At 54.5% G+C, this 24,360-nt stretch overlaps 2 protein-coding genes across 4 annotated transcripts; one reads left to right on the forward strand and one right to left on the reverse strand.

Moving 5' to 3' along the window:
* The first annotated feature begins 66 nt into the window (after positions 1–66).
* On the forward strand, positions 67–17,874 carry LOC132073873 (hematopoietic lineage cell-specific protein-like). 3 transcript variants are annotated; one of them, XM_059473158.1, is made up of 15 exons: positions 67–157; positions 2,318–2,401; positions 3,895–3,968; positions 4,104–4,233; positions 5,421–5,531; positions 5,912–5,966; positions 6,390–6,500; positions 7,063–7,173; positions 7,865–7,920; positions 10,295–10,364; positions 10,593–10,714; positions 11,297–11,413; positions 12,417–12,726; positions 13,447–13,518; positions 14,209–17,874. In XM_059473158.1, the coding sequence occupies exons 2-15, from the start codon at positions 2,318–2,320 to the stop codon at positions 14,343–14,345; spliced, it is 1,560 nt and encodes a 519-aa protein (XP_059329141.1). In that variant the 5' UTR covers positions 67–157; the 3' UTR covers positions 14,346–17,874. The 3 variants fall into 3 exon arrangements, with proteins under 3 accessions (XP_059329141.1, XP_059329142.1, XP_059329143.1); XM_059473159.1 differs by having other exon boundaries at positions 11,300–11,413; XM_059473160.1 differs by lacking the exon at positions 13,447–13,518.
* Positions 17,875–18,054: 180 nt separating this feature from the next.
* Positions 18,055–18,993, reverse strand: LOC132073418 (olfactory receptor 5V1-like). Its single transcript, XM_059472479.1, has one exon. It carries the CDS (start codon positions 18,991–18,993, stop codon positions 18,055–18,057), a length of 939 nt encoding a protein of 312 aa, XP_059328462.1.
* Positions 18,994–24,360: the final 5,367 nt, after the last annotated feature.

Raw genomic sequence — 24,360 nt, forward strand, 5'->3', positions numbered from 1 at the left:
TCACAAGTCGAGCAGAGCTGGGGGCTGGGGTGCAGGAAGTGAAAAGTGCTGAAGTTAAAACAGGAACTCGGAGCAGACACAGGCCCAAAGCTGTGCTCAGCAGGTGCCTGAGCAAAAAGCAGCAAGTTTACCAGCAGGAACTGGTGAGCCTTTAAAGGTAAGAAAACTTGAGGGGGTTTTGGTAGTAGAAAGTGAGAAATTACTACAAAAATGTGTAGTTTTTGGTGGGCTAAGAGCATGTTTAAGTGAACAGTGCTCGACATTTGCTTCTCAGGCTGTTGTCCTGTCATCATTGTGGTTCTTGTGTTTGAGGCTCTAAGCCACCACACTTCCAAATCTACCAGCATGACTGTGCTGTGTGGTAGCCCTGTATTTGTGCTGTAGTGGATGTTTTCCTAGGGGAAAATGGGACAAAAAAGGATTGAGATGCTACCCTGGCTGATATTTCTCATATGGACAGACATTTCTCATATGACAGAGCCTTGTGATGTGATTACAGCCTGTGGTTTGTCATGGTTCGCACAATGCATGGCAAGCAGCTTTGGAGAATGGGGGGTCAAGAACCATTTACAGCAGTATTTAAAACCTTGAACCATCTTATTTGAGCTCAGATCAGCTGCCCTGATGATGAGCAGCCCTGTGCTAGCTGGTTATTATTGCTGGTTTATGCTTTACAAAAATGAGCAGCAAACTTTAAAAGTCTTTGGCTGAGAGATGCCAAAAAAAATGAGAGACAGGAAAAGGAGAAGAAAGGTGTTAGTTAGAAGGGGCTGTGTTGTCCACATGAGCGTTTCCACAGCCCCTGCTTCTAATTGCAATTAACTGCATCCAGTTTGGCACGGGATTGCTGTCAGTGGGCAATGTCACAGACTGGTTGTGATCCTGAGGCACCTGGAGAAGGCCAAAAACCTAAATACAGACTGTGTATCTGCCTTAGCCCTTCATGTTCTCTCTTAGCTGACTACCTGGCCTTTGTTTGACAAAAGAAAGAATCATCACTGCTGTCCTTATTTGGTTTCTCTTCGCTCCCTGATCTTACAGTGCTGGTTCTCTGTAAAGGACAGCTCGAAACTGAGCAGTGCACTCACTAAACCAGAAGGTTGCTCACTTAAGTGCTCCCATTTTGATGTGGGACTGTTAATTACTTAGCATAAACAAAGAATTATTAATTATTCAGCATAAACAATTTGCTTTCACAGAGGACAACTGCCCCAAGAGCTCAGGGCTGTCTGAGGCTTCCACACAGCCATGGGAGTGAGGGGTTGGCACAGCTGGGCACATGGTAAAAGCTGCTGTTAACTGAAGATCCAGCACACAGGAGCTCCCCTCCTTCCTGCTGATCTGGTCACAGTTTGGTGTGATGGAGAACAGGGCCCAGCTCAGTCTTTCCTGCACGTTCTCTTCCATCTTTCTCTCTGCCCCACGAAAAAGCTGTTTTGGGCAACACAGAGAACTTGCAGTTCCTCAATACTGCAGGAAGAAAAAGGGTGGGATATGGAGGAATGGAGCTCTGGTGAGAGTGATTGCTCTGGGGTGTACAGGCAGTAAACTAATCTTTTCTCTCTGTCTCTCATTTTGGAAAAAGTTGTTTCGGGGGGGGGGGGGGTTCATCATGTTGTTTTCACTGTCACCTTGAAAATGAAATGTAGCAGTTTTAGATTTCACATTACTTTTAACTTCCTCTTCCTGGGCCCATCGCTTCCTCCAGGCCTTCAGGAGCAGTTCCACCACAGCCTCAGCCCGTTCAGCCCTACATCTTCAGTGCTTTTAGCCCCATTTCCCATTTTGTCCATGTGACAGACATGAACCCCACACAGCACCGGTGCTGTCACACCACCGTCCAGCCTTGCTCTGACCCCTCTCTAGGCTATGGGCAGGGATTAAAAGGTTGAAAAGCAGACGGAGGCTTGAGGAATCCACCTCAGTTCCAACAGCACAGCGTCATGGTGTTGGAGCATGCCGTGGTGTGTGCAACTGAACTAATAGCAGGGATAACTCAGGCAACAGCCTCCCACAGCACAGAAAAATAATGTGTGCTGGAAAAGCAGAACCTGGTAACTGGATGCCAGCATTCATTTACATTATAATGTGTGTGTTCCCGCTGCAGTCAGGGTGCATGAAGGCCATGGTTTGCACCTATACTCCTTGTGTGCTTTGCTGTAAGACATGCTGGGGCTCTGGAGCAGCTCTCTTGGGGTGCCCTGTGCCATATGAGGGACAGGTGGCCTGTAAGGGCCCCTTCCAGCCCAGGTTCTGCTGTGACTGAGCATGAGCCAGCTGTGGCCACCCTGGGTGACAGCATGTCCCTGTTGTGCAGATGTGGAAAGCAGTTGTGGGACACGACGTGTCGGTGAAGGTGGAGGCTGAGGGAGACGACTGGGACACGGACCCTGATTTCGTGGTGAGTGTCTGGTGTGGAAACTGTTCTACCGATGGTGTGGTGTGGTGTGGTGTGGTGTGGTGTGGTGTGGTGTGGTGTGGTGTGGTGTGGTGTGGTGTGGTGTGGTGTGGTGTGGTGTGGTGTGGTGTGGAGAGCTCCTGGCCCTGGGCTCCGGCTGCTGGGGCAGGCTCAGGGCTCGGCAGGGCTGCAGCTCAGGGCAGGGTCAGCCCAGGGCCATCAGCCCCTGCCAGGCACTGCCAGCTCACCTGCCTGAGCCACTTCTGACACATCTCCACATTCAGTCTCCAGAGTGTTCTACACCATTGCATACCCCATGTCTGGCTACAAGTAATGACACTTAAGGAGGACAGAATATGCAGGGTTTCTCCAACCTGCTAGTTTAAGAAACTTCCTTGTTACAAGGGTAACTCCCTTGTCCTCTCTACAACATATGTTACAAGACACAGCAAACAAATGTTCTCTTTTCCACACTGTTCGTAACTGTACAAGATTTTCCTCATTTATCTTTTTTCCAAGTGAAAAGTCCTACTCTGCTTACAGTCAGCTTGTGCAGGTGCAGCTCTGTGCCTCTTACACTCGTTTTCTATCTAGTTCAACTGAGTTGAGCTGGTGAGAGAGCAGAAGGGTTCAGCCTGGAGAACCCTCTGCATTCATATAGGATCATGGTTTTCATTTTCCATTTGTTTCTCTATTACTTTCCAAAAAGCCTCTCCTGTTGGACAAGAGTCCTCTGTTTGTGAGGTTCAGTCTTGCCTAACTATTTCTTATTTATAGTAAGAAATTCTAGTTTGGGGCAGAAAATCAAATTCCTTTCTCATAGTTTCAAGTTATTAATGTTTTAGGAAAAGTCTACACTGTCAAATTTTTTTGCTTACTTTATTTCTTCTATTTGTGGAAGCATTCAAACTAAGCATAAACACAATAAGACTTGGTATTAACTTTTTCATTCTCTTTCAAATATACATATTTTCAGTTTTATTCCATATTAGGAAATACTTTATTGATGCTTCACTTTATGGAATACATGTTCAGAGATTCCACAAAGCTACCACACGAGGCCATGATGGCCAGGCCCAAGGGCTGGGGTCAGTGCAGTTTACCAAGCGATTTCCCGAACGGAGAATTCCGCACATGCCGGTGTCACCCCAGTTCGTGGGGTGGGCGCGGGACCCCCGGCCCAGCGGGGATGGGGCGCGGGACCCCAGCCGGGCCTGGTGCGTGCGGGCCGGGCCTGGTCCGTGCCGGTTGGGCCTGGTCCATGTGACCTGGGCCTGGTCTGTGTGGCCCGGGCCTGGTCTGTGTGGCCCGGGCCTGGTGCGTGCGGGCCGGGCCTGGTCCGTACCAGTCGGGCCTGCTCTGTGCGGCCTGGGCCTGGTCCTTGTGGCCCGGGCCTGGTGCGTGCGGCCTGGGCCTGGTCCTTGTGGCCCGGGCCTGGTCTGTGTGGCTGGGCCTGGTCCGTGCAGGCTGGGCTGACGGCTGCCGTTCGTCCGCAGAATGACATCTCCGAGCGGGAGCAGCGCTGGGGAGCCAAAACCATCGAGGGCTCAGGCCGGGCTGAGCACATTGAGTGAGTGCAGCGGGACCGGGACCAGGGCAGGGGAGCAGCCCCGCGGGGACACAGCACAGCTGGTCCTGCCTGTGTGTCCTGCTGGGCTTTGGCTCTGCCAAATCCCACACCTGCCTGCCCTGTCTCTGTCTCCAGCATCCATCAGCTCAGGAACAAGGTATCAGAGGAACACGAGGTCATCAAGAAGAAGGAGCTGGAGACTGGCCCCAAGGCATCCTATGGCTATGGGGGCAAATTTGGAACGGAGCGAGACCGAATGGATAAGGTAACAGCTGTGGAAGGCCTCCCTGAGCCGCAGTGGAAAAGTGCTTTTCTCATAAAGGAGGGGGTATCTCTGTTTTCTGGCCTGACCCTGAAGGGGGAGTATGGAGAGTTTGCATGGATTCACGCATATCCAGCTAGCCTATTCTCTGTCTCCAGGATCTATTTGAATTAATTTGTGTAACTCCTCTCTACAACTTTGCAATGCTCCCTTTAGCTGTGAAAGGCTTTCTGTGGCTGTTCAAGCCTGCTGTGTAACAATTAAATCTGGTGCCTTCCTACTTGTTCTTGCAGAACTAATGTGTAGTAATTCCCTCCTCATATTCTGCATTAGAGAGCTCATATCTCCCTGAGATAAAGCCCTAGACATCAGATCTGGTCTATTTTTTGTGATAATCATTATCACGCTTCTTCCTGCACCTTTCAGCATATAATGCTTCTTTCTCAGAAGTGAGATGTTTAAATTGAAATAGAGTTCCATAGGTGTGGTCACTGTGGGATTGAACAACACCAGGATGGCAGGGTGAGAAAGACTGTCCTCAAAAATTCCCTGCTCTCCCTGCCAGAGCTGTTGTAGTCAGGAACTGCATACGCTCCTCGGCAGAAGGGGCAGAAGCTGAACACTTGCAGCATCCCGGTGAAACTGGACAAAGGCCAAGAAGTTGCTCAACAAAAGCACCCTCACAGTGGTCCAGCAGAGTCTGAGCACAGCTGTTCCATTGTGGCATAGAGTGTCTGTGGTTCCTGGCCACAGCAGCTCCAGCAGGGAGAGTGGGTTCCTGGCTTGGCCTGTGGCCAGGTTTGCTGGCTCTCACTGTCAGATACACAAACAGGAAATGGGTGCCAGAGCTCTGCCTGGAGTTCTTGGCTCTATGTGCCTGTCTGCACTTTTCTCTTGTCTACCCTGTGATTATCCACCATGCAACTCCACCAGCACCTGAGAGCAGATGGCATTCAGCATCCCACGCTGTGCTAATGAGCTGGCAGTGGGGACGTTTGTGAGGTGACAGCCCTCGAGGCTGCTCCCAGGCCTCTGAGCAGAGCTGCTGCTGGCAAAGGCCTCGTGGAGAGCCTGGGCACCATGGCCCAGCCAGCTTGGACCTGTCACCTGTGGGTCAGCAGTGTGTGGGAGCAGCTGTGGTGCCTCTGCCTGTCCCCCATGAGTGCTCATGTCACACTCTCTCCTCTCAGTGCGCAGTGGGACACGAGTACGTTGCTGATGTTGGGAAGCACTCCTCGCAGACAGATGCAGCCCAGGGCTTTGGTGGCAAGTTTGGCGTCCAGCGGGACCGAGCCGATAAGGTGTGTTGGACAGTGCAACTGAAACCCAGACCTGTGGCCTGTGCTGGCCCTGGAGCGCTGCCACACGCCAGCCTGGGGCTGTTCTCACAGCTCAGGGCGTGCAGGGTGTGCCCTGTGCCCTGGTCGCGCTGAGGCACAGCTCAGCTGGTGTGCAGGGCAGTGGCCCCACAGCCTGGGGCACCTGTGGAGGTGGCTGGTGGGCACTGCTGTGGTGGGCCTGTCCCACCCAGGCAGAGCACTGTTTCTCCAGGGGCTGTGGTGTTTGCCCCCGTGTGCTGCAGCACAAGACAGGAGCCAGTGACAGCCTGGCCCCAGGGGAGGGAGGCTGAGACCCATCTTGGCCCTCAGGATGACTGACAGTCCTCCCCTTGTTGTTCCAGTCAGCAGTGGGCTTTGAATACAAGAGTGAGGTGGAGAAACACTCGTCCCAGAAAGGCAAGTCCACGGGCATATGTGGCCCCTTGATTCTTTGCCCAGCTTCTCTTCTGCTCCCAGTATCCTGTGCTGTTGGCTGTGGCACAGTCTCCTGTCTCTTGTTTCAGATTCTGTTCCCAGTCCATCTCCCTTGTGGCCCCATGTGCCACTGTCCTTGGCATGTCTGTTTTCTTCTTTCCTCCTGGCCTGCTGTGTCTCCTGGTGCCCTTTGTCCATTTGCCTTGTGCTCCCATTCCTGTGGGCTCTCATCCGTGGTGCTTCCTTCCATCCACCCTGTCCCCTCAAACCCTTCACTTTCTGTGGTGTTTTCCATAATCTCTGCTGCTGTCCCTTCTCCCTGGGGCTCCTCCCCAGTGCTGCTCCCTGTCCCCTCCTCACCAGCCCCATCCTGAGGGCAGCATTTGACTCCATGCTCCACCTCAGATTACTCCAAGGGCTTTGGTGGCCGTTATGGAGTGGAAAGGGATAAGGTGGACAAAGCAGCTGTGGGATTTGACTACAAGAGCCAGGCAGAGAAGCATGACTCTCAGAAAGGTGAGCCCTGGCAGCCAGGTGAGCTGGGAAAACTGAGGGAGCTGGAGGGGCTGGGGGTGCTGGTGGGGGAGCCAGCTGAGGAGGGGGAGCAGGCAGTGCCAGGCTGGAGCTGGGCACTGTGCCCACTGCCACTATGGACACTTGCAGGGCAGTGCAGGGCATTTGCAATCTGCTGCAAGAATGGTGGAAGAGTACAGGGAGCTGTTGAGAAGGGCCAGGTGAGGAAAGCCATTGCACAGTGCATGGCTGCTAAGAGTTGAGGCTAAAGGAAGAGGATCAGAAGGGTTCTGTGGGCACAGGGGTCTCTTGGACAGCATATCACCAAAAGAAGGGTGAAGGGGACGCTCAGGCAGGTGCTAATAGCAGGTGGCATATCCCAGGGAGGAGGGAGGGCTGTTGCTGCTGCACTGGTGGGGAAATTTGGTCTTGTTCCATGTCTTTCTCTAAGTTCTGGGCATGGAAAACCTGTGAGAACAGCCTGAGCTCACACTGCTGCCACTTGTCTCTTTCCCTCCCTTGTGTGTTCTCTTCCATGCCCTGATCTGGATCCCTGTGGCTGAAGACTATTCTGTGGGCTTTGGTGGGAAGTTTGGGGTCCAGAGGGATCGCCAGGACAAGAATGCCCTTGGCTGGGACCATCAGGAAGAAGTGCAGCCCCATGCATCCCAAAGAGGTCGGGCAATACTGCCAGAGGTGGCAGCAGTTTCCCTGGAGCACACACAGGCCTGTGTCTGGAGCTTGTGGTTCATAATAAGAGATCCAGCTGCTGGTTCATAGTAAGAGATCCAGCTGCTGAAAGCAGAATGTGTCCAGCACATTGCAGACACAGTGAACCCCAAAGCACAAGGGCAGAGTCGGGAGAGCTTGGATCAGTGGGGGACACACAGTGTGGCTCCCTCAGTCAGGTCAGGACTCCCAGACTCTGCCTTTCCCTGTGAGGGACGCTTCTAACCATGAGCTCATTGTAACCTCCCTGCCCCGATTCCACCCAGATTTGCTCTTTGCACACACGGGACACACTCTGAAGGCACGAGCTGTCACAGAGGAACGAGGCAGAGCAGATCTCAGGAGTGCCTTGTGTGCAGCATGTTTGAGCAGGGACACGCTGGGATGACTGGGCTCACCCTGGTGCCTTGGGCTCAGGCTGGCAGCTACAGCCCTGCACACCTGTGCCCTCAGCTGAAAGGAGGGAGGTCCTAAAAGCTGCTGTCCAGAGCACTTAGCTTTATCTGTGTCTCATCACATATGGAATTAACTAGAGATAATAACACATGCAAACTCATTTCACTGGTCACAACATACTGAAGTCAGAAGCGTACACAAAATAGAAAATACTCTAAAATAACTTTTTTTTTTCCATATAGACTATGCCAAGGGATTTGGAGGCCGTTATGGGGTCCAGAAGGATAGAGTGGATAAGGTAAGACTGCTGCAGCCTGCGATTTCTTCCTTATAACCACTGCTTTTTGCCCAGCTGAAAGAGAAGATTCCCCCAGTGGAGCTGAGGTCCCAGTACCCAGTGCAGAGCTGTGGAACCAGAGGGTGCAGAGGAATGCAGCCTGGGGAGACTGTAATGCAGGAGTTCCTCATGGCACTCTCTGTCACCTCTCACTTCTCTGCTGTTTGTTACCCTCTGCAGGCTTTTCGCTCCTATCAAGGAGTGCCTCATGGTCTGCTCAGGTGCTAAATCTTCCTGCACACCTTGACAAACTCCAGCAGGGATGGGATGGCATAGATCAATCTGCTGTGCATGAAAAGAGGTCACCAAATTGCTGGTTCAGGTTTTCTGTTTGGGCTGACGCCAAGCAAAGCTTCATCTGCAGTCCCATCTCAGAGTGGGGTGACAGGCACTGGGACCAGTTCTGTGCTTGGCAGCTGCCCTGAGGGCTTGGTCCCCACGGTGGGGCCAGAGTGGCTGTGATCTGCATGCATGTGATAGCCTAAAAGATGCAGCTCCTGGGGCTTGGGGCATTTGGAAGAGGAGTGAGGGTGCCTTCCCTGAGACCTCCTTCCTTTGCTGGGGCACGGGCTGTGTTTGGTACAGCAGCAGCATCACCATGCTCGGGAGCACGAGGAAGCAGGGGGGATGCAAACACAGTGAAACCACCCCCGTGGTCCTGTCCATGCTGGCTGGACCTGCCTCAGAGAGGGAATGCTGTCCTGCCCTCACAAGAGATTCGTGCTAGCTCTGAATTTAGCCAAATGGAGGTGCACTGACAAAAGGCACACCTTGTATGTGGTCAAAAACAACATGCAAAAGCACATGAGGACTGGGTAAAAGGGTTGTGGCTCTTTTGGGAAGCAGGATGCAGAGAGGAGATAAGCAGTTCTTGTTTGGCTGAAAGTGAACATGAATTTGTGCATTTTAAGAATACTGAAGCATAAACAAACATGGTAAAAATAAGGATTATTTGGGCAAGTAACAAGTTTCAGATTGCCTGGTCTTCAGGAATTGAGAAATGCTGAATTTGCTGCACCAGAGCAGAGCATAACAGACTCTCAGGCAGCCTGAACTCCCCTTTGGTAAAGTTCTGGACACTCAGTATCAGACTAAAGCTCACACAAAATAAAAATGCTGTCATATACACAGCATGTTCAGGCTTCTGCTGTGACCTGTGGACACCTGGTCCTGAGCCTGCAGGCTGGTTTACCTGCTCAGGTGTGTTCTCTGCAGGGAGGGCAGAGCTGCTGTTGTGCTCCATGGCTGCAGTCAGCTATCGTAGCATGGGTCCCCGCTGGGTAATAATTAGCATTGACTCCTTGATTCTAGAGGGCTGATCAATCGCTTTATTATACTGTACTATGCTTATTAAGAAACTCATCATCCTTTGCAGACAGTCCAATTCAGACAGACCAGATTGGTCAATTGAATCTAAACACTATCACTAGCAGCCAGTCAAGAAATCACCCTTTAGTGAACAAATCTCCATAACACATTCTACATGTTCACAACAACAAGTACAATAAATGAAGATAGGAAGTGTTTAACATTCTTTTCTCCCATCTTCTCACAGCCTTCCCCAGCACAATGCCTGGGAAAGTTGTGCCTTGCTCTCTGTGGCCGGAGCTGCTGCCACGGTCGGCCACCAGCCTATTCTGACACCTGCAGGCAGCCCCTGCTGAAAGTGTCAGGCTGAGAAGTGGCTCCTACCTGCTCGTTCCTTTGTGCATGAAAGAGTTTTCTCATGAAAGCATATAAACCCTTAAGCCTTCTATATCTCATTTTGGCTTTCCTGCACCCTCCCCACCAATCCTGTTCCCAGCCCAGCCTCTCTCCATCCCTCCTGAAGCCGGTGGTGCCGCAGGTGTTTGCACACAGGTGCTGCTTACCAGCCTGTGCCCCTGCACACCCGTGGCAGGTGAGGCAGCTGTGTGGCCAGCAGGGAAGTGCTTCCAGGCCTCGTGCCACGGGGGGGATGCACAGTGTCCCTGGGCCTGGGGAAGAGGCAGATAGCCATGCATGCCCCCAGGCATCCCCCCAGCTCCCTGCTATGGTACAGGGAGCATCCCCAGCCCTGCTGTCCTGTGTCTCTGCTCAGCCTTCCCCGCTGGGCTCCACAGCACCTTTCCAGCTCTCTTGGGCAGGGACACCTGTGTCCTTGGCTGGGGGGCGACAGGCACATCCCCAGGACAGGGAGGTGTCAGAAGGGGGGGACTGCAGCCAGCAGCCTCCCCAGGGCAGGTGTGCAGGTGAGGACAAAAGTACCTGGGAGCAAAGCCTGCCATCACCAGTACCCAAAGCCAGCACTGGCGTTGCCCAATGGGCTGAGCAGTTCTTTCACTTCCTCTTGCAGAGTGCTGCTGGCTTTGATGAGATGGCAGCTCCCACCTCCTCCTATGAGAAAACAAGAGCCCTGGAGGCAGGTGAGACCTGAGCACTAGCCCTGGGCTTAGGAAGCTGTGGGCCTCACAGTCCTTCTGTGGCAGCCTGCTGGCAGGTGTGTGCTGTGGTGGGATAACCTGTGCTGGAGGGCAGGAGAAGGAGGCTGACTGCAAGTTTCTCGGGAAGAGGCAGAGGTCTGGGTTTCTCCGGGGTGCTGGGGGTGGTGGAAGGAAGACGCAGGGCTGGGTCAATCAGCTGTGTCCTCACAGGAGCCTGCAGTGGCGCCAGCAGCCTGCGGCTGCGGTTTGAGCACATGGCACAGTCGGCAGAGGAGGAGAGCAGGAGGCAGGCCCAGGAGGAGAGCAGGAGGCGGGAGCACCGGCGGGCTCAGGTGAGCCAGGGCTGTCCTGCTGGGTCCTCCAAGACTCGTGACACTGACTTTTCTTCAGAGCCTTGCAGCTCCTTCTGTCTAGTCTCTTGATGGTAACCTCCTGCCTAAACTGCTTCCCTCCATCTGCCAAGGATGGCCACTGAGTTTCACAGTTGTCACTGGACTTTCCTTTTCAGCAGAGCAAACACTCATACAGGGACATACCTGCACTCAACCTGTGCTCTGGCCTCAGCTTCTTTTGCCTCAGGTGCCTGGCACACAGTGTGGTTACTGCTCCCCAGCACTGCTATCCCAGCAGTCTGTGTGGGATGCATCCCAGCAAACTGGATATGGCCCCAGCCCCTGTGTCTGCCTGCCTTCCCCCTGGTGCTGTTCCTGCACTCAGAGGACAGTGGGGTGTTAGTGATGGAGCTGTCCCCCCACATTGCTCCTCTTTGGGGCTGCCCAGCTGTTGTCACCAACCTGTGAGTGCCTAGGCCCAGAGCAGGTTTGTAGGTGGAGGAGAACATTCTGAGCTGCTCTGTTGGGAATGTGAACAGCCATTGTTCAAATGGACTGAGCAGTCTGATGGCTTTTCTCCAGCAGGAAATCCCTCCCAGAGAGAAGGAGCCCGCTGGGACTGGGGCAGCCCCTGCAGCCGTGCCAGCAGGGGCACCCAGGGGCGCTGCTGGGGACCAGCCCATGTCACCAGGAGAGCAGGTGCCAGGGAGCCTGGGAGAGCTGGGAGGGAGCAGCAGAGGGGATTGCACCTGGCAGGAGCTGTGCTTTGTGTGCAGCCCTGCAGGGAGACGTGGAGCCACAGGGTGGGGGAGGCTTTGGAAGGATAAGGGGGAGCACTGGGCTGGGGGTGGGCCATGGCTGCACAGCACCTGAGCCCATGGGACATGGCTGAGCCCGTGGGACACGGCTGAGCCCATGGGACACGGCTGAACCCGTGGGACACGGCTGAGCCCGTGGGACACGGCTGAACCCGTGGGACACGGCTGAACCCGTGGGACACGGCTGAGCCCGTGGGACACGGCTGACCCCGTGGGACATTGCTGAGCCCGTGGGACATTGCTGAGCCCATGGGACACGGCTGAGCCCATGGGACACGGCTGAGCCCGTGGGACATGGCTGAGCCCATGGGACAATGCTGACCCCGTGGGACATTGCTGAGCCCATGGGACACGGCTGAGCCCGTGGGACATGGCTGAGCCCATGGGACATTGCTGACCCCGTGGGACACTGCTGAGCCCGTGGGACATGGCTGAGCCCATGGGACACTGCTGACCCCGTGGGACACTGCTGAGCCCGTGGGACACGGCTGAGCCCGTGGGACATTGCTGACCCCGTGGGACATGGCTGAGCCCATGGGACATGGCTGAGCCCATGGGACACTGCTGACCCCGTGGGACATTGCTGAGCCCATAGGACAAGCTCTGGGAGCGGATCGGTGCAGTGGCACTGCCACTGGCTGTGGTCAAGTAGGAACAGAGTTCAGACATGTGAGTCCTAAGGGTCTCTGGGCCAATCCCAGCTGCTGGTTCAGCACAGCCCGAGCAGCTCAGCTGTTTCTCTGGTGTGCAGGGAATGGTGTTCCTTTTGTGCCCTGGCAGCAGTAAAGGGGCTGCCTCGTGTCAGGTGCTGGGAGTCACCAAAGAGCTGCCTGTGGTGGGTGCCTTGCAGGTGACTTTGCTGTCCCTTTCCCATCTCACGGCAGGACCCCAATAGGGAGGATGAAGAAGTACCACCCACTTTGCCACCAAGGCCAGCAGATCTGGACGCAGAGCTGTGCAAGGTCCCCAGCCAGGCTCAGCCCACCTACAATGAAAGTTTGGATGTTGGTGGGGACTATGAGGAGCTGCCAGAGCCCTCTGACTACTGTGACAGCACCAGTGGAGGTGCTGAGTATGAGGAGCTGCCAGCCGCGCTGGGGAAGCTGGATGCCACCTACGACTTTGGAGGAGATGGAGGTGAAGACTATGAGGTGATCCTTCCTCAGGAGCCCAGAGAGAGCCATCCCCACCTGGGTGAGTACTGATGGAATAGCCAGTGTCTTGGGAAGCTCATACCTGTCCACTAACCTCACTGGATGTATGGGACAAACTGCAGAGGGAATTTTTATCCTGAAATCTACTGTGGTCAGGATAGCAGCTTCTGTGGTAGAGACTTGGTTGTGTCCTGCTCCCCTGCCCAGCTCTAAGGTACAGATGAGGTGCATGGGATGCTGGAGTGGACAGCAGGAATCTGCTGGATCAGGGTCTGGGCAGGGGGCTGCCCCAGCCCTGGGAGAAGCTGGATGTGGACCAATGCTCTGGCTGCAGTTTCCTGGCAAGTGCTGCCCTGGGGCCTGGGGGTGCCTCTGGTTCAGCCCATTGTTCATATGGCTGCTGTTCTGGGGACCTGCTCTAGACCTGGTGGGGTCTCTGGTGTGAGGAGTGCAGGTGGCCTTTGTCCACACCCAGGAGCAAACTGCATGGGCTGCTGTCACTGCTCCCATCACACACAGCTACCATTGTGGCAAGTGAAGAGCTTGGAGCTATTCCCAGCCTTTTTCCTGGGACAGAAGCATGAAAATCAGGGCCCAACTGTCTCCCTGAGGGAGGGGAGGGAAGTCAGTCCTTGCTCTGGGCTGTGGTGCACCTCTCCTTGCTGACAGGGCTTCCCAGAGCTGGGCTGGAGGGTGGCACTGAGCAGGACTGTGTGGATGCTGCAGCCTGTGTCTCACCTGTGTGTCCTGTGTGCTGCAGGGAGCACGGCCCATGGCCCCGAGGGGCAGAGCCCCGGGATGTGCGCAGTGGCTCTCTATGATTACCAAGGAGGTGGGTCTGCCCGGGCGCTGTGCACAGCGGGGTCAAGGACTGGGACTCGCTGCTTTGCATTTCTTCCTTCTGGGAAGCAGAGTGACACCTGGCTTGGGAACATCATGGTGTAGGAATGCTATTCTCCAGTTTAGAACTACCAGCAAGCATCGCTTCTCTCCAATTGGAGGCACAGAAAGGCAAAGATCACAGGCTGAGATAGCGACAATTTTGGAAACAGCAATAAGAAAGCGAAAAGTAACAGCAACAATGTTAATAACAAAAGATATAACAAAATAAATTTTTCACATGGAAAAACACCCACCAATAGACAATATTGGGTGGCTCCCTCCACCATATTTTCTCAACCCAGTGTTCCTTGGAATCGAGAGTCCCTTTCTCCCACCCTGGCAATGACATGAGGTGGTACAGAATAACCTCCGTGTCGTGGCCATGGCCCCTCCCAGCAACTGCAAAAAATTAGCCTTGTCCTGGCCCAGAGCAGGACAGCAACAGAGAAACTTCATCTTTCATCTGTGAGGTCTTGCTCTTTCTCTGCTTTATCTGTGCTGTGGGATGGGGTTGGGTGAAGTAAACTCTTGGGGTTATCAGAGCACTTCTGCCTGGGGGAAGGTGGGAGGAAGAGCATGAACCAGCTCTCTCTGGGGTTCTTTTTGCATTGTGACTGTCTTTTCTTGAATTTTTTTGCAGATGGCGATGATGAGATTTCTTTTGATCCTGATGACACAATCACGCACATTGAGATGGTGGATGAAGGCTGGTGGCGGGGACAGTGCCATGGCAGAGTCGGCCTCTTCCCAGCAAATTATGTGAAGCTTCTGCAATGAAATTAGCACAGTGCAAGCTGCTTCCCTCCCAGCTTCTGCCTCTGTTATGGTTTGACACTGGCCAAATGCCAGACACCCACAAAAGTCACTCATCCACCCTCCTCTGCCACAACTTTGCAGAGGAGAGAAAAATTTAATGAAGGCTTTGTGAGGATTGGGAGAAAACACTCCAAGGGCAAAATAGGCTTGACTTAGAGGTACAAAGTGAATTTATTACTAACAGAGCCAGAGCAGGATAATGAGAAATAAAAGAAGCTCTTAAAACACGTTTTCTTCCCCCTAGTCCTCCCTCCTTCCCACCAACAGTGCAGGGAGACAGGGCATGGGAGTTTTGGTGGTTTCATCACTGAGATTTTCTTCCACTGCTCCGGGAGAGGAGTCCTTCCCCTGTGAGACTGTGAGGTCCCTCCAGTGGGAGACAGCTCTCTGTGAACTTCTCTGGCACAGGTCCACTCTCATGAGCAGCAATCCTCCCAAACTGCTGCAGCGTGGGTCGCTGTTCCACGGGGTGCAGCTCTCCAAGGACAGGCTGCTCCAGCCTGGGAGCAGGGCCCCTGTCCCCTGGGGCTGCCACTGGAGCACAGCCTCCTGCAGGCATCACCTGCTCTGGCATGGGCACCTCACCCTGGGCTGTGGCTGGATCTCTGCATCCTTCATGGATCTCTGCATCCCTCATGGATCCCAGGGACAGTGGGTGGATCTCTGCATCCTTCATGGATCTCTGCATCCCTCATGGATCCCATGGGCTGTGGGTGGATCTCTGCATCCCCCATGGAATTTTCAGAGCCACCAGAGGTTGGCTCTGCTGGACATGGTTGAAGCTTCCAGCAGCTTCTCACAGAAGGCACCTCTGTGCCCCCCCCCACCAAAAACCAGGCTGTGCAAAACCAACACGTTCCACCTCTCGTGAATCTCATATTGAAGAAGAAGATCAAAACGAAGTGGGCACAGTTTGTTTTGTTTTTTTTCCAGCCAGAGAAGAGGGGGAAGTGAGAACATGTGAGGGAAACAACCTGGAGACAGCAAGGTCAGTGGGGAAGGAAGGGCAGGAGGTGCACCAGGTGCCAGAGCTGAGATCCCTCTGCAGGCCGTAGTGAGACCATGGTGTGAAGTGTTTTCTCACAGTCCTTAACTCATGAACTCTCCATTTAATTTTTTTCCCTCCTCTGTGGCTTTTGTAGGTGCATGGCATTTGGCCAGTGTCAAAGCACAGCAGCCTCTCTCTGCTTTAGCCTTTTCTGTGTTATCAGCTTCATTTGGATCAGCTTGGTACATCCACATTCAGAGAAATATCAAGGGGCAAATTGGCAGTGCCAGAGGGAATGTTTTGTCTTATGCCCAAGAGGATTTTGATTCCCATCCACTTCCAGGGGGAAAGGTGGGATGGTTTAAGAGCATATGAGTGCAATGCAAGGTCTCTTCTATCGAGGCTGCCCCACCTGTCAGCCAGCAAGCCTGCAGGAGTGTGTCCTGTTCCCAGTGGGGCAATTCCCAGAGCAGAAATAGCAAATCTAGTCCAGGCAAGGCAGAAGGGATGTGAGCTGTGGGACCTTTGTCAGTTGCTGTGGCCCTGGATCTCATCCTAATCAGGGGTCAGGGAAAAGAGCCCTGGGAAAGCCAAATTTGTGTTTATTCCAAGGAAGGGTTTCCATTTTTAGGACGAGCTGTGTTTGCAGCGTGGACCAGAGAAACATGAACATGGTCTGTGTGACCCTTTTGGGCACAGGTGTGTCTGTGCCTCCCTCCCAGCTCCTGCTCTGGCCTGGCTCAAGCCATGTCCCAGTGATTCTGTGACAGCTCGTGTCCTCTGTGCCTGCTGGAGCCTCCTGAAAAGCCTGACTCTTCATCACAGATGTGAGGAAAAGGCTGGGCGTGTGGGAAGCAGGACAGCAGAAAACATTTTATTGCTGATATTTAAAAAACAGTTTTCAGAAATGCAAAAGTAAAGCCCTCCCTCAAGCCAGTACCTCTTAGGTGGATGTTCAGCTGTGGGAACTGTTCCTCTGTGGGATGCAGGTACCATCACTGCAGGAATAAACCAGGGACAGCTGAGTAGAATAGCACCTGAGGAGCTGAGGGGCTGTGGGAGCACACCTGAGGGACTGAGAGGCTGCAGGAACACCTGAGAGGCTGCAGGAACACCTGAGGAACTGTGTGAGCACAGCCCATCACTGCCACTGCCAGCAGTGTGTGCAGAGGGTGCCTCTGTGGCTCCAAAGCTTTAGAGTTCAGTGTGGTTCTGAGGTGAGCTCTGGACCACCCTGCAGTTGGCCAAGCCTGCACTACCTGTGCAGGAGTGTGGCATTCCTGCTCAGTGTTTGATCCTGGGCACACTCACATGAAAGGTGCATTGGGATTCAGGTTAAAAATTATCCATTTTAATGTAACTTTTCTGGAGGTTTCTTGTTTGGGTTTCTGGTTGGCTGGCTTTGGGGCTTTTGTTTGGAGTGCTTTGGGTTTTTTGTTTCTCTGAGGCAACTTCCCCAGTCTTTTTCCTTGTGTGGTTTCTGCTGTTTCCTGCTGTCCCATTCCAGGGGCTCCTTAGAAAGGTGTCCGCTGGTCAGACTGATGTGCCCAGTGACACTGCACTGAGGGTGCTTCAAGGACTTTTTAGAGTCCAGAAGGGTGTATAGCAGGGAGGGCTGAGGGGCTCACAGCCTGTCTGGATAGGAGCAACAGCCCAACCCAACAGGTGCATTACAGAAACATTTCTTTTCCTGAAGCGTAAAATCAGCACATGTTGTGCACTAAGAAATGGCAAGCTGCTCTCTCTCAGCAAGGCTGTGTGCCTCCTAGTCCCAGCTCTGACTCTCCAGTGGGTTTCTTTGGGAACAGATTAGATCCTGTCGGGTATCTCTTGGTAACTGAGCTACAGATGAGTGTGTTTGGGTTGTGTGACTGCAGGTGTCACCTGCCTGTGTCATCTCCCTTGCCCCGGTGAGCCCGTGCTCCTGGCTCTGCTCATGTGCCTCATGTGCACACCTGCAGATTGGGCTGCTGCCCCCACAGCCACAGAATCATCTGAGCTTGGGCCCAGCTGCAGAGCCCCGGCCAGTCACCCAGAGCCACAGCACACACCACAGCTGCACAGGGAAACTTTTCTGGCCATAAAGAAAAGCATTTCCAGTGAGGAGTTCAGTGCCACCAGCTCTCGGCTCAGTGCCAAGACCTCCGTGTCCGAGTGCAGCACTGAGGCCGTGGGCGGCCTGTGCGAGCCGTTGTGCTTATGTGCAGAGTGCTGCAGAGCCTCCCTGGCAGCCTGGGGAAGCCCAGCAGACATCAGATTTGAAGCCAAGGCACATGGGGACAGTGGATGGTGGGACAGCCCCTCTTGCCCAGGCCAGGTTTTCCAGTCCAAGGCACTGCCCTTGTTCTGCACAGAGCCTGACTCAAGCCCTGGGGCAGAGCTCGTGGCTATGCTCAGGGCCAGCACATGTCCGGCTCCACATGAATTTGCCTTTTGCAGAGCTGCCTGGAAGGAGCACAGCTGAAGCACAGGGCGTCTGGAAAATAAAGACAGAATTCTGGACTTGTAGCCTTGTTCCTTGCTTTATTTTGCCATTCTGCTCTCAGTGATGCGCTGCAGGTGAGGCGAGTGATGGCAGAGAGCCATGTGCTTGGGCTGGGAGCCCCGGGCTCGCTGCGCTGTCACAGATGTCCCACGCAGGGACATTGCAGTGCTGGCAGCCTGCGGCAGCCCTGGCGCTGCTCAGGCGTTGCTGCCTGGGGAGCCTGGCGTGGCACCCACCCGCAGGGCCTTCCGCAGGGCCCCCCACACCTCCCGGTTGCGGAGGCTGTAGACGAGGGGGTTCAGCATGGGGATGACGATGCAGTAGAGCACAGAGACCAGCATGTCGGCTGCCGGCGAGTAGCCCAAGCTGGGCCGGTTGTAGTTGAGGTTGGCTGCCACGAAGTACAGGGTGACCACGATCAGGTGTGTGGAGCACGTGGAGAAGGCCTTGCGCCGGCTGGTGGCCAGCGGCATCCCAAGGACGGTGGCCAGGATACACAGGTAGGAGACGATGATGAGCAGGAAGGGACTGAGTCCCACGAAGATGCTGGAGATGTGGAGGGCCAGCTGGTTGGGGCGGGTGTCGCTGCAGGCGGCCGCCAGCAGCGGCGGCGCGTCGCAGAAGATGTGCTGGAGCCGGGCAGCCCCGCAGAAGGAAAGCCGGGTGGCCAGCAGCGTGTGCAGGGTCGAGTCCAGCAGCCCCCAGAGCCAGCAGCCGGCGGCGGCCGCGGCACAGGCGCTGCGGCGCAGGGCCTGGCAGTAGCGCAGCGGCTGGCACACGGCGGCAAAGCGGTCGTAGGCCATGAGGGCCAGCAGCGCGCACTCGGCCCCCGCGCACCACATCAGCAGGAACATCTGCGCCAGGCACCCCCCGTAGGAAATGGTGGCCCGCGGGCACAGAGCGTTCGCCAGGATCTTGGGCACCGTCACTGAGGAGTAGCAAAGGTCCAGGCAGGACAGGTGACCCAGGAAGAAGTACATGGGGCTGTGGAGGCGGGGATCCAGGGACACGAGGGAGAGTATCACAGAGTTGCCCAGCAGCGTGGCCAGGTAAATGGCCAGGAACAGAGCAAAGAGGAAGGGCCGGCCGTGGAAAAAGCCCAGGAGCACAAACTCCGTCACCTGTGTCTGGTTCATACCTGCCGTGGGGTAAGCTGGGTCCGGCTTTGGGCAGAAGGGAGCCCTGAGGAGGCTCTCTCCCCGGCTGTGAGCCAGGGGACTGGAGCACAGCCCCCCGTGAGGCAAGGGGGTCCCTAATGGTACGGCTCTGGTCCCATCTCCCTGGTGGGTGAAGGTTTCCTGAGCTCAGATTTAACACGCTGGGGTTTTGGAGTCCAACCCGGGTCGGGTACCTGACTGCAGAAGAAGCACACAGAAAAACCCAAGAGCAGGGGGCATCCACCCACACCCCTTGGAGTTCTTTGCCTACCCAGCCCCTCGTCCTGATGACTGTTCCAAGCATGTGTCTCTCCCCCTCCTGGATGTATTTATTCTGAGAAAATGTTTCCCTGCCCCTGGTCAGGTCACAGCATTCTCTAGATGCTGTCACTGAGCTTGCTCTTCCCCAGCCCTGGGCCAGGGATATGGCATCACCCTGCACCAGTTATTTTTTTTTTTCTTTATCCTGTTTCCTGCTCTGTAATAACCAGCTCTCACAAAGCAGGTGTTATGAACAAAAATTCGGTTAATATTTTTTTGTGAGAAAAAGTTACAAAGAGGCAGCCAGATCACTGGCCCTGCCCAAGTTCTGTGTGTTTTGTTATTGTAATCACGGGTCGTTATGGCTAATTGCTCCTATTGTATTAGCAGAGCCTTGCCCGAGGCTAAGTTGTACCTTTCTCAGAATAGGGAAGACACCTAAGAAGGGGGGCGTTATGCAAAGTGACTCCCAAGACCAGAATGCTTTGTGGGACCCCCGACTCCAAACTCACGGAGAAACCCCAAAAACAACGAGCCACCTAAGAGTTGAGAGACTGGAGTGATGTCTGGATGTGAGGAGCGGAGTGCTGGGCCTGCAGAGATGCTGGAAACCTTCATCGTTCCTCACCCTGTCTTTGAGATCCCCCGGGCCAGGTCTGGGAGGGGAGCGAGACTCGCACCGAACTAACAACTGGAAAGGATCACCACACCCTAAAGGCTCCTGCGAGGACTGGGGTTCCCCCAGCCCTGCTCCTTGTGGTCAGAGCTGTGCACATTCTCGTCTGAGCCGCTCTGGCTGCCGACGGGACGCTGCGCACCCGTCGATCCGCCCAATCCTGAGCTGATCACTTTTAATAAAGGCATTAAAAAGGAGAAGAAGTCTCCTGGCCTTGTTTATTTCAGCAGGGGTTGCACTTACGAAAGTACAGATTCCAACAAAGAGCAACTCATCACATGGGGTTTGTTGAACCACAGGAAAATTGAAGCCAGCAGGGATCTCCTTGCCTGGAACTCCCCACCTTTTTTCCATCATCCTATTTCAATTTTCACCCTGGCACAAGGGGTTTGCCCACTGTCACATGGAGCTGTGATCACCATGTCCAAGAGATGGAGGAGGCCTGAGGAAGCATTTCTGGTTCAGAACTTCAGCCAGGGGCTGAAGGGGTGGTGTGCGCTGGGCACATCCAGCCAGGGCTGCTGCTGCCCACCCTGCCCCTGCCATGGACTCCATGGATGGGGCCAAGGTGCTTCTGGGGGCAAATGCAGTGAGCAAAGACCAAAAAAAGACAAGGCCAGAAAGGCTGGATGGGGAGCAGAGAGGGAACACGGGTGCCACCAGTACCAGGCAGGTTCCTGTCCTTCCCTCAGGAGATGGGAGAGACCTTTGTGACAGTGCCATGTGAGCCACCAGAGACCCAGCTCTGCTGGTGCAGCTCACCTGTGCTCCGTACCCACGCAGGGAAACTGCCCTGCAGGAGGATGTGGCCCTCCTCAGCAAGGCACTGCACCTGTCCTCACTCAGGTGAGCAGAGCAGGCAGCCTGGAGCACTCAGTCCTGGGAGGTGGGTCCTGAGCCTTGGGCACAGCCATGGCCCAGTGCAAGGGCACAGCTGAACTGAGGGAGCAGATAACGACACAGGGTTCATTTCTCTTGGAAAGGACTGGATGCCTCTGTTGGAGGCAGCAGCAGCAGGCACAGCCTGCCCAGACCACCCAGAGCCCTGGCGGCCAGCGCCAGGTGCCCCCCAGCAGTGCATGTCCTGGTGAAGCCCTGTCCTCTCACCCCTCCTCACCTCCCCAGCCAAGAGCAGAGCCTGGATGGCACCTAGTCCTTAGTAAGCTGTCCCCAGGTGCTGTCCTGTGCTCCATGTGGCAGCCATGGCCCGGGGGCTGGCTGGTTTGCCTTACCTGCGTGAGGAGAAGCCCGTGTGTGTGTCCTCAGGGCTGTAAGCGCAGCAGAAGCTTTTAACCCTGAGGGGGCCCTGGGGAGAGGCTTCCAGAGGTGGCTCCTGCTCAGGGACAGCAGGAGGAGCAGCACCCAGCAGCCTGCAGCAGTGGGACTGAGCCCATGGGACTCAGCACCCATGCTGACTCCAGCCCTGCCGGGCTGTGCCAGGTGCCGAGCAGTGCCGGACTCTGGCTCCAGCCTTGCAGCTCCTTGGCACCTGGGCATGGGAGGAGGCTGCTGGAGGAGCTGGGAGCTGCAGCTCCTGGGTGCCAAGTCCTTCCTACAGCCCCATCGTACCCGTGGCAGGGCTGTGAGGTGCCTGCACCTGCCCCTCTCAGCAGAGATGAGCAGTGATGGGGCTGCCCTTTGCCAGGCTGGCAGTACCACAGCTGTAGGGGCACAGCAGAGGTGACTGCAGGCACCCACGCTCCCTGTGCTCTCACTGCCTGTGCTAACCGTGCCCACCCAGCCCAAGGCAGAGCTCTCTGGGAGAGCTGATGTGGTCCAGAGGCCGGGAGAGGACTTGGACAGGAGGGACAGAGCCCTAGCAGTGGCACTGGCTGGGCACAGGAGGCACAAAGCAGTGCCCAGCATGTCTGAAGGGCTCAGCAGTGAGATGGCTCCAGCTCGGTGAGATGGCCGGTGAGCACTGCCAGCTCAGAGCCTGGAGCTGCTCCTGATAGAGGAGTGAGCTCAGCTGGAGCTCACCATGTAGTGCCAGGGAAATGCAAAGTGGGACCCCCAGGAAACGAGGGCTGCTGCAGGGAGTGAGGCTGGAGATGGAGAGAGGCCGAGATGTTTCTGCAGCAGGGAAGCACTGTGGTGTCCTTGCAGCTTCTGCTCCCGCTGGTGGGGCAGAGGAGATGGTCCAAGCATAAACTCTGGATCTGGAATGTCAGGAGATGAGAGGATGAGCAGTAACATCTTCTGGGAAATAGGCAAAGTGTAGGCTACAGCCCCAGATGGGGATGAACACCCTGTGTGGAAATCCAGCATAGATGCCAAGGGAGCGGCAGCCTCAGTGAGGGGAAATGCAGGTCAGAGAGTGTCTGGGGCTGGAAAAGATAAGCAGCAAGTGTAAGAAAAGAGCAGCTGTGGCTGTGGCCCTGTGTATGTGTGTGGCTGTGAATCTGTGTCCTGTGTCCACATGGAACAGTGTGGGCTCTGCCTCTCTCGAGCAGCTCTCAGGCAGGGCAGCTGGGCTGCCAGGGCAGAGGGGCCACAGTAATGGGACTTTTTCACTCGTTTGCTTTACGTTTACAGAATTACGCCTTTTGCTTGTGGCAGTGACGAGCATTTCCTTGTTTCACACAGAAACTTGGTGCCATGGCATTCCAATACAGCCTGGTCACTTTCCCAAGGTTTTAGGGAAGGCACATGCTGGCAGCACTTGCAGAAACCCCCTCCCACTTTGAAAAGGGACTTTTCTGAGACCACCAATACTTGGCACAAATATTAAAATATACTGAAATCTCCCTGGATGCCAGAAACTTCAGTTCTGGTAGTCCACATCTTCAGAACAGCCTTTAGGATAATAAATGTCATGTTTGTGTCCCCTCTGGTCTCCTGATGGATAACAAACCTGGCCAGTGGTGTCCAGCAGTAAATCAAATCTCCATGAACTTGTGAAATGTTAAGGGAGATCTTTTTTTAAATCAAATACCTCAAACTGTGGGTGTAGCCTTCAGGATTGGGCCCAGAGCCTAAAAATACTTGTCACTTCTGAAAATCAGACTCTTACCTTACCTTACCTTCTCCAAGCATGTGTCGTATCTCCCAAAGCCAAGGGCACTGTTGTAGCCCCAGCAGCTTCTCCCAGTCCTGTTTCCTTGGCTGCTTTGAGGGATGCACCTTCCTGCTAGAGAATTCTTTCTCCAGCAGAAATCACCATCGCTTGTATCTCAGCTGGTTCTGGTCTCTACATGGGCACAAATGCTTCCTCTGACGATGGGGACAAGAAAGTGGTGGGTTTTGTCTGGATTTTGCCTGCTGCCCCTCCTCCTCCCTCCATGTCCCCCTGCAGTGAGCGTGGCACCAGTTTGGGGGCAACCTCCCAATAGGGACTGGCAGACAAATGGCTCCTTGGTGTCCCCAGAGCCATTCCTGCTGTGGGTAGAGTCCACTGTGACCTTGGAGATTCTCAGCACTCACCTGGCCAAGAAAGCACCAAGGAAACTCTCTTCTGTCATCTCTGATCAGCACTTTTGGTTGCTCGTGGTCCTTCCGGGCCGTGGTGGCACCTGCCGCATGTGCCCTTCTCCCCACTGCTCTGTCCCCGGCTGCCCCAGGCTCCTCATCCAGGTGTGGGCACCAGCTCTGAGGCCAATTAGTGCACTTCTACCAGGATAATGAAGTTGGAGAGAGAAGTTCCTGAGTTCCCAGTCTGCCTACTTGGTCCCATTCCCCACAGCCTCCTGTGTGGGAGCGGGAGCTCCAGGGCCAATTACAAAAGCCCAGAGCACTGCACCTGCTCACCTGCATGTTTGTCAATGTGCAAACGAGGCCCACAGCGGGCTGTTAAAAGTTCTGGGCTGGTAAAGGTTCAAGGCAGCCACTTAATCCACAGCTGCTGGAATCAGTCACATCCCAGAGGCACTTGGAGCCAGAAGGCCCCAGGCAGCACAGACCTACCACCCTTGAAATGTCCAGGACACACATCTGGAACTGCTGAAGTAAAACAAAAAGGGAAAACAGTAAGTAATTGGCCAGTGCTTTGACAGGCTCTGGGAAATATTTGGGTGACAGGAAGCATTTTGAAAACATCTGTTTTTGCAACAAAAAATAAAATGTTAAGATTCCAGGGCTATTTGCAATCCTGATTGTACCTCCTGCCCAAATTCTTGCTCTGCTCCAGCCACAGCAGGTATATCCCACAGCAGGTAGGATCAGTTACTACAGCATTGCATACCTCATACATTACTTGCTCGAGTCATTCTGCTGCCTCTTGGTCCTATGCTGAGTCACCTCTGATTTTTAACTTCCAAAGGGTTTAATTTAACACAATTTATCTAATTTTTCTCTCCTTGCTGCCCCTTTCCCATCCCTAATCTGTGGGTACAGACCAAGCTGAAACCAGAGACCTGGGCCTTGCCTCAGGCTTGTAATTCTCTGTCACAAAGATTTTTGGTTGCTTTATC

Source organism: Ammospiza nelsoni, chromosome 5, assembly GCF_027579445.1.
Source record: "Ammospiza nelsoni isolate bAmmNel1 chromosome 5, bAmmNel1.pri, whole genome shotgun sequence".
NCBI lineage: Eukaryota > Metazoa > Chordata > Aves > Passeriformes > Passerellidae > Ammospiza > Ammospiza nelsoni.

What these genes read in the sequence shown, in the direction of transcription:
- LOC132073873 (XM_059473158.1), top strand. Translation starts at nt 2,318, where the DNA reads ATGTGGAAAGCAGTTGTGGGACACGACGTGTCGGTGAAGGTGGAGGCT. An exon ending in AGCGGGACCGAGCCGATAAG is followed by an intron (nt 5,532 to 5,911) that starts GTGTGTTGGACA and finishes TTGTTGTTCCAG; the next exon opens with TCAGCAGTGGGCTTTGAATA. An exon ending in GGGAGCACCGGCGGGCTCAG is followed by an intron (nt 10,715 to 11,296) that starts GTGAGCCAGGGC and finishes GCTTTTCTCCAG; the next exon opens with CAGGAAATCCCTCCCAGAGA.
- LOC132073418 (XM_059472479.1), bottom strand. Translation starts at nt 18,993, where the DNA reads ATGAACCAGACACAGGTGACGGAGTTTGTGCTCCTGGGCTTTTTCCAC.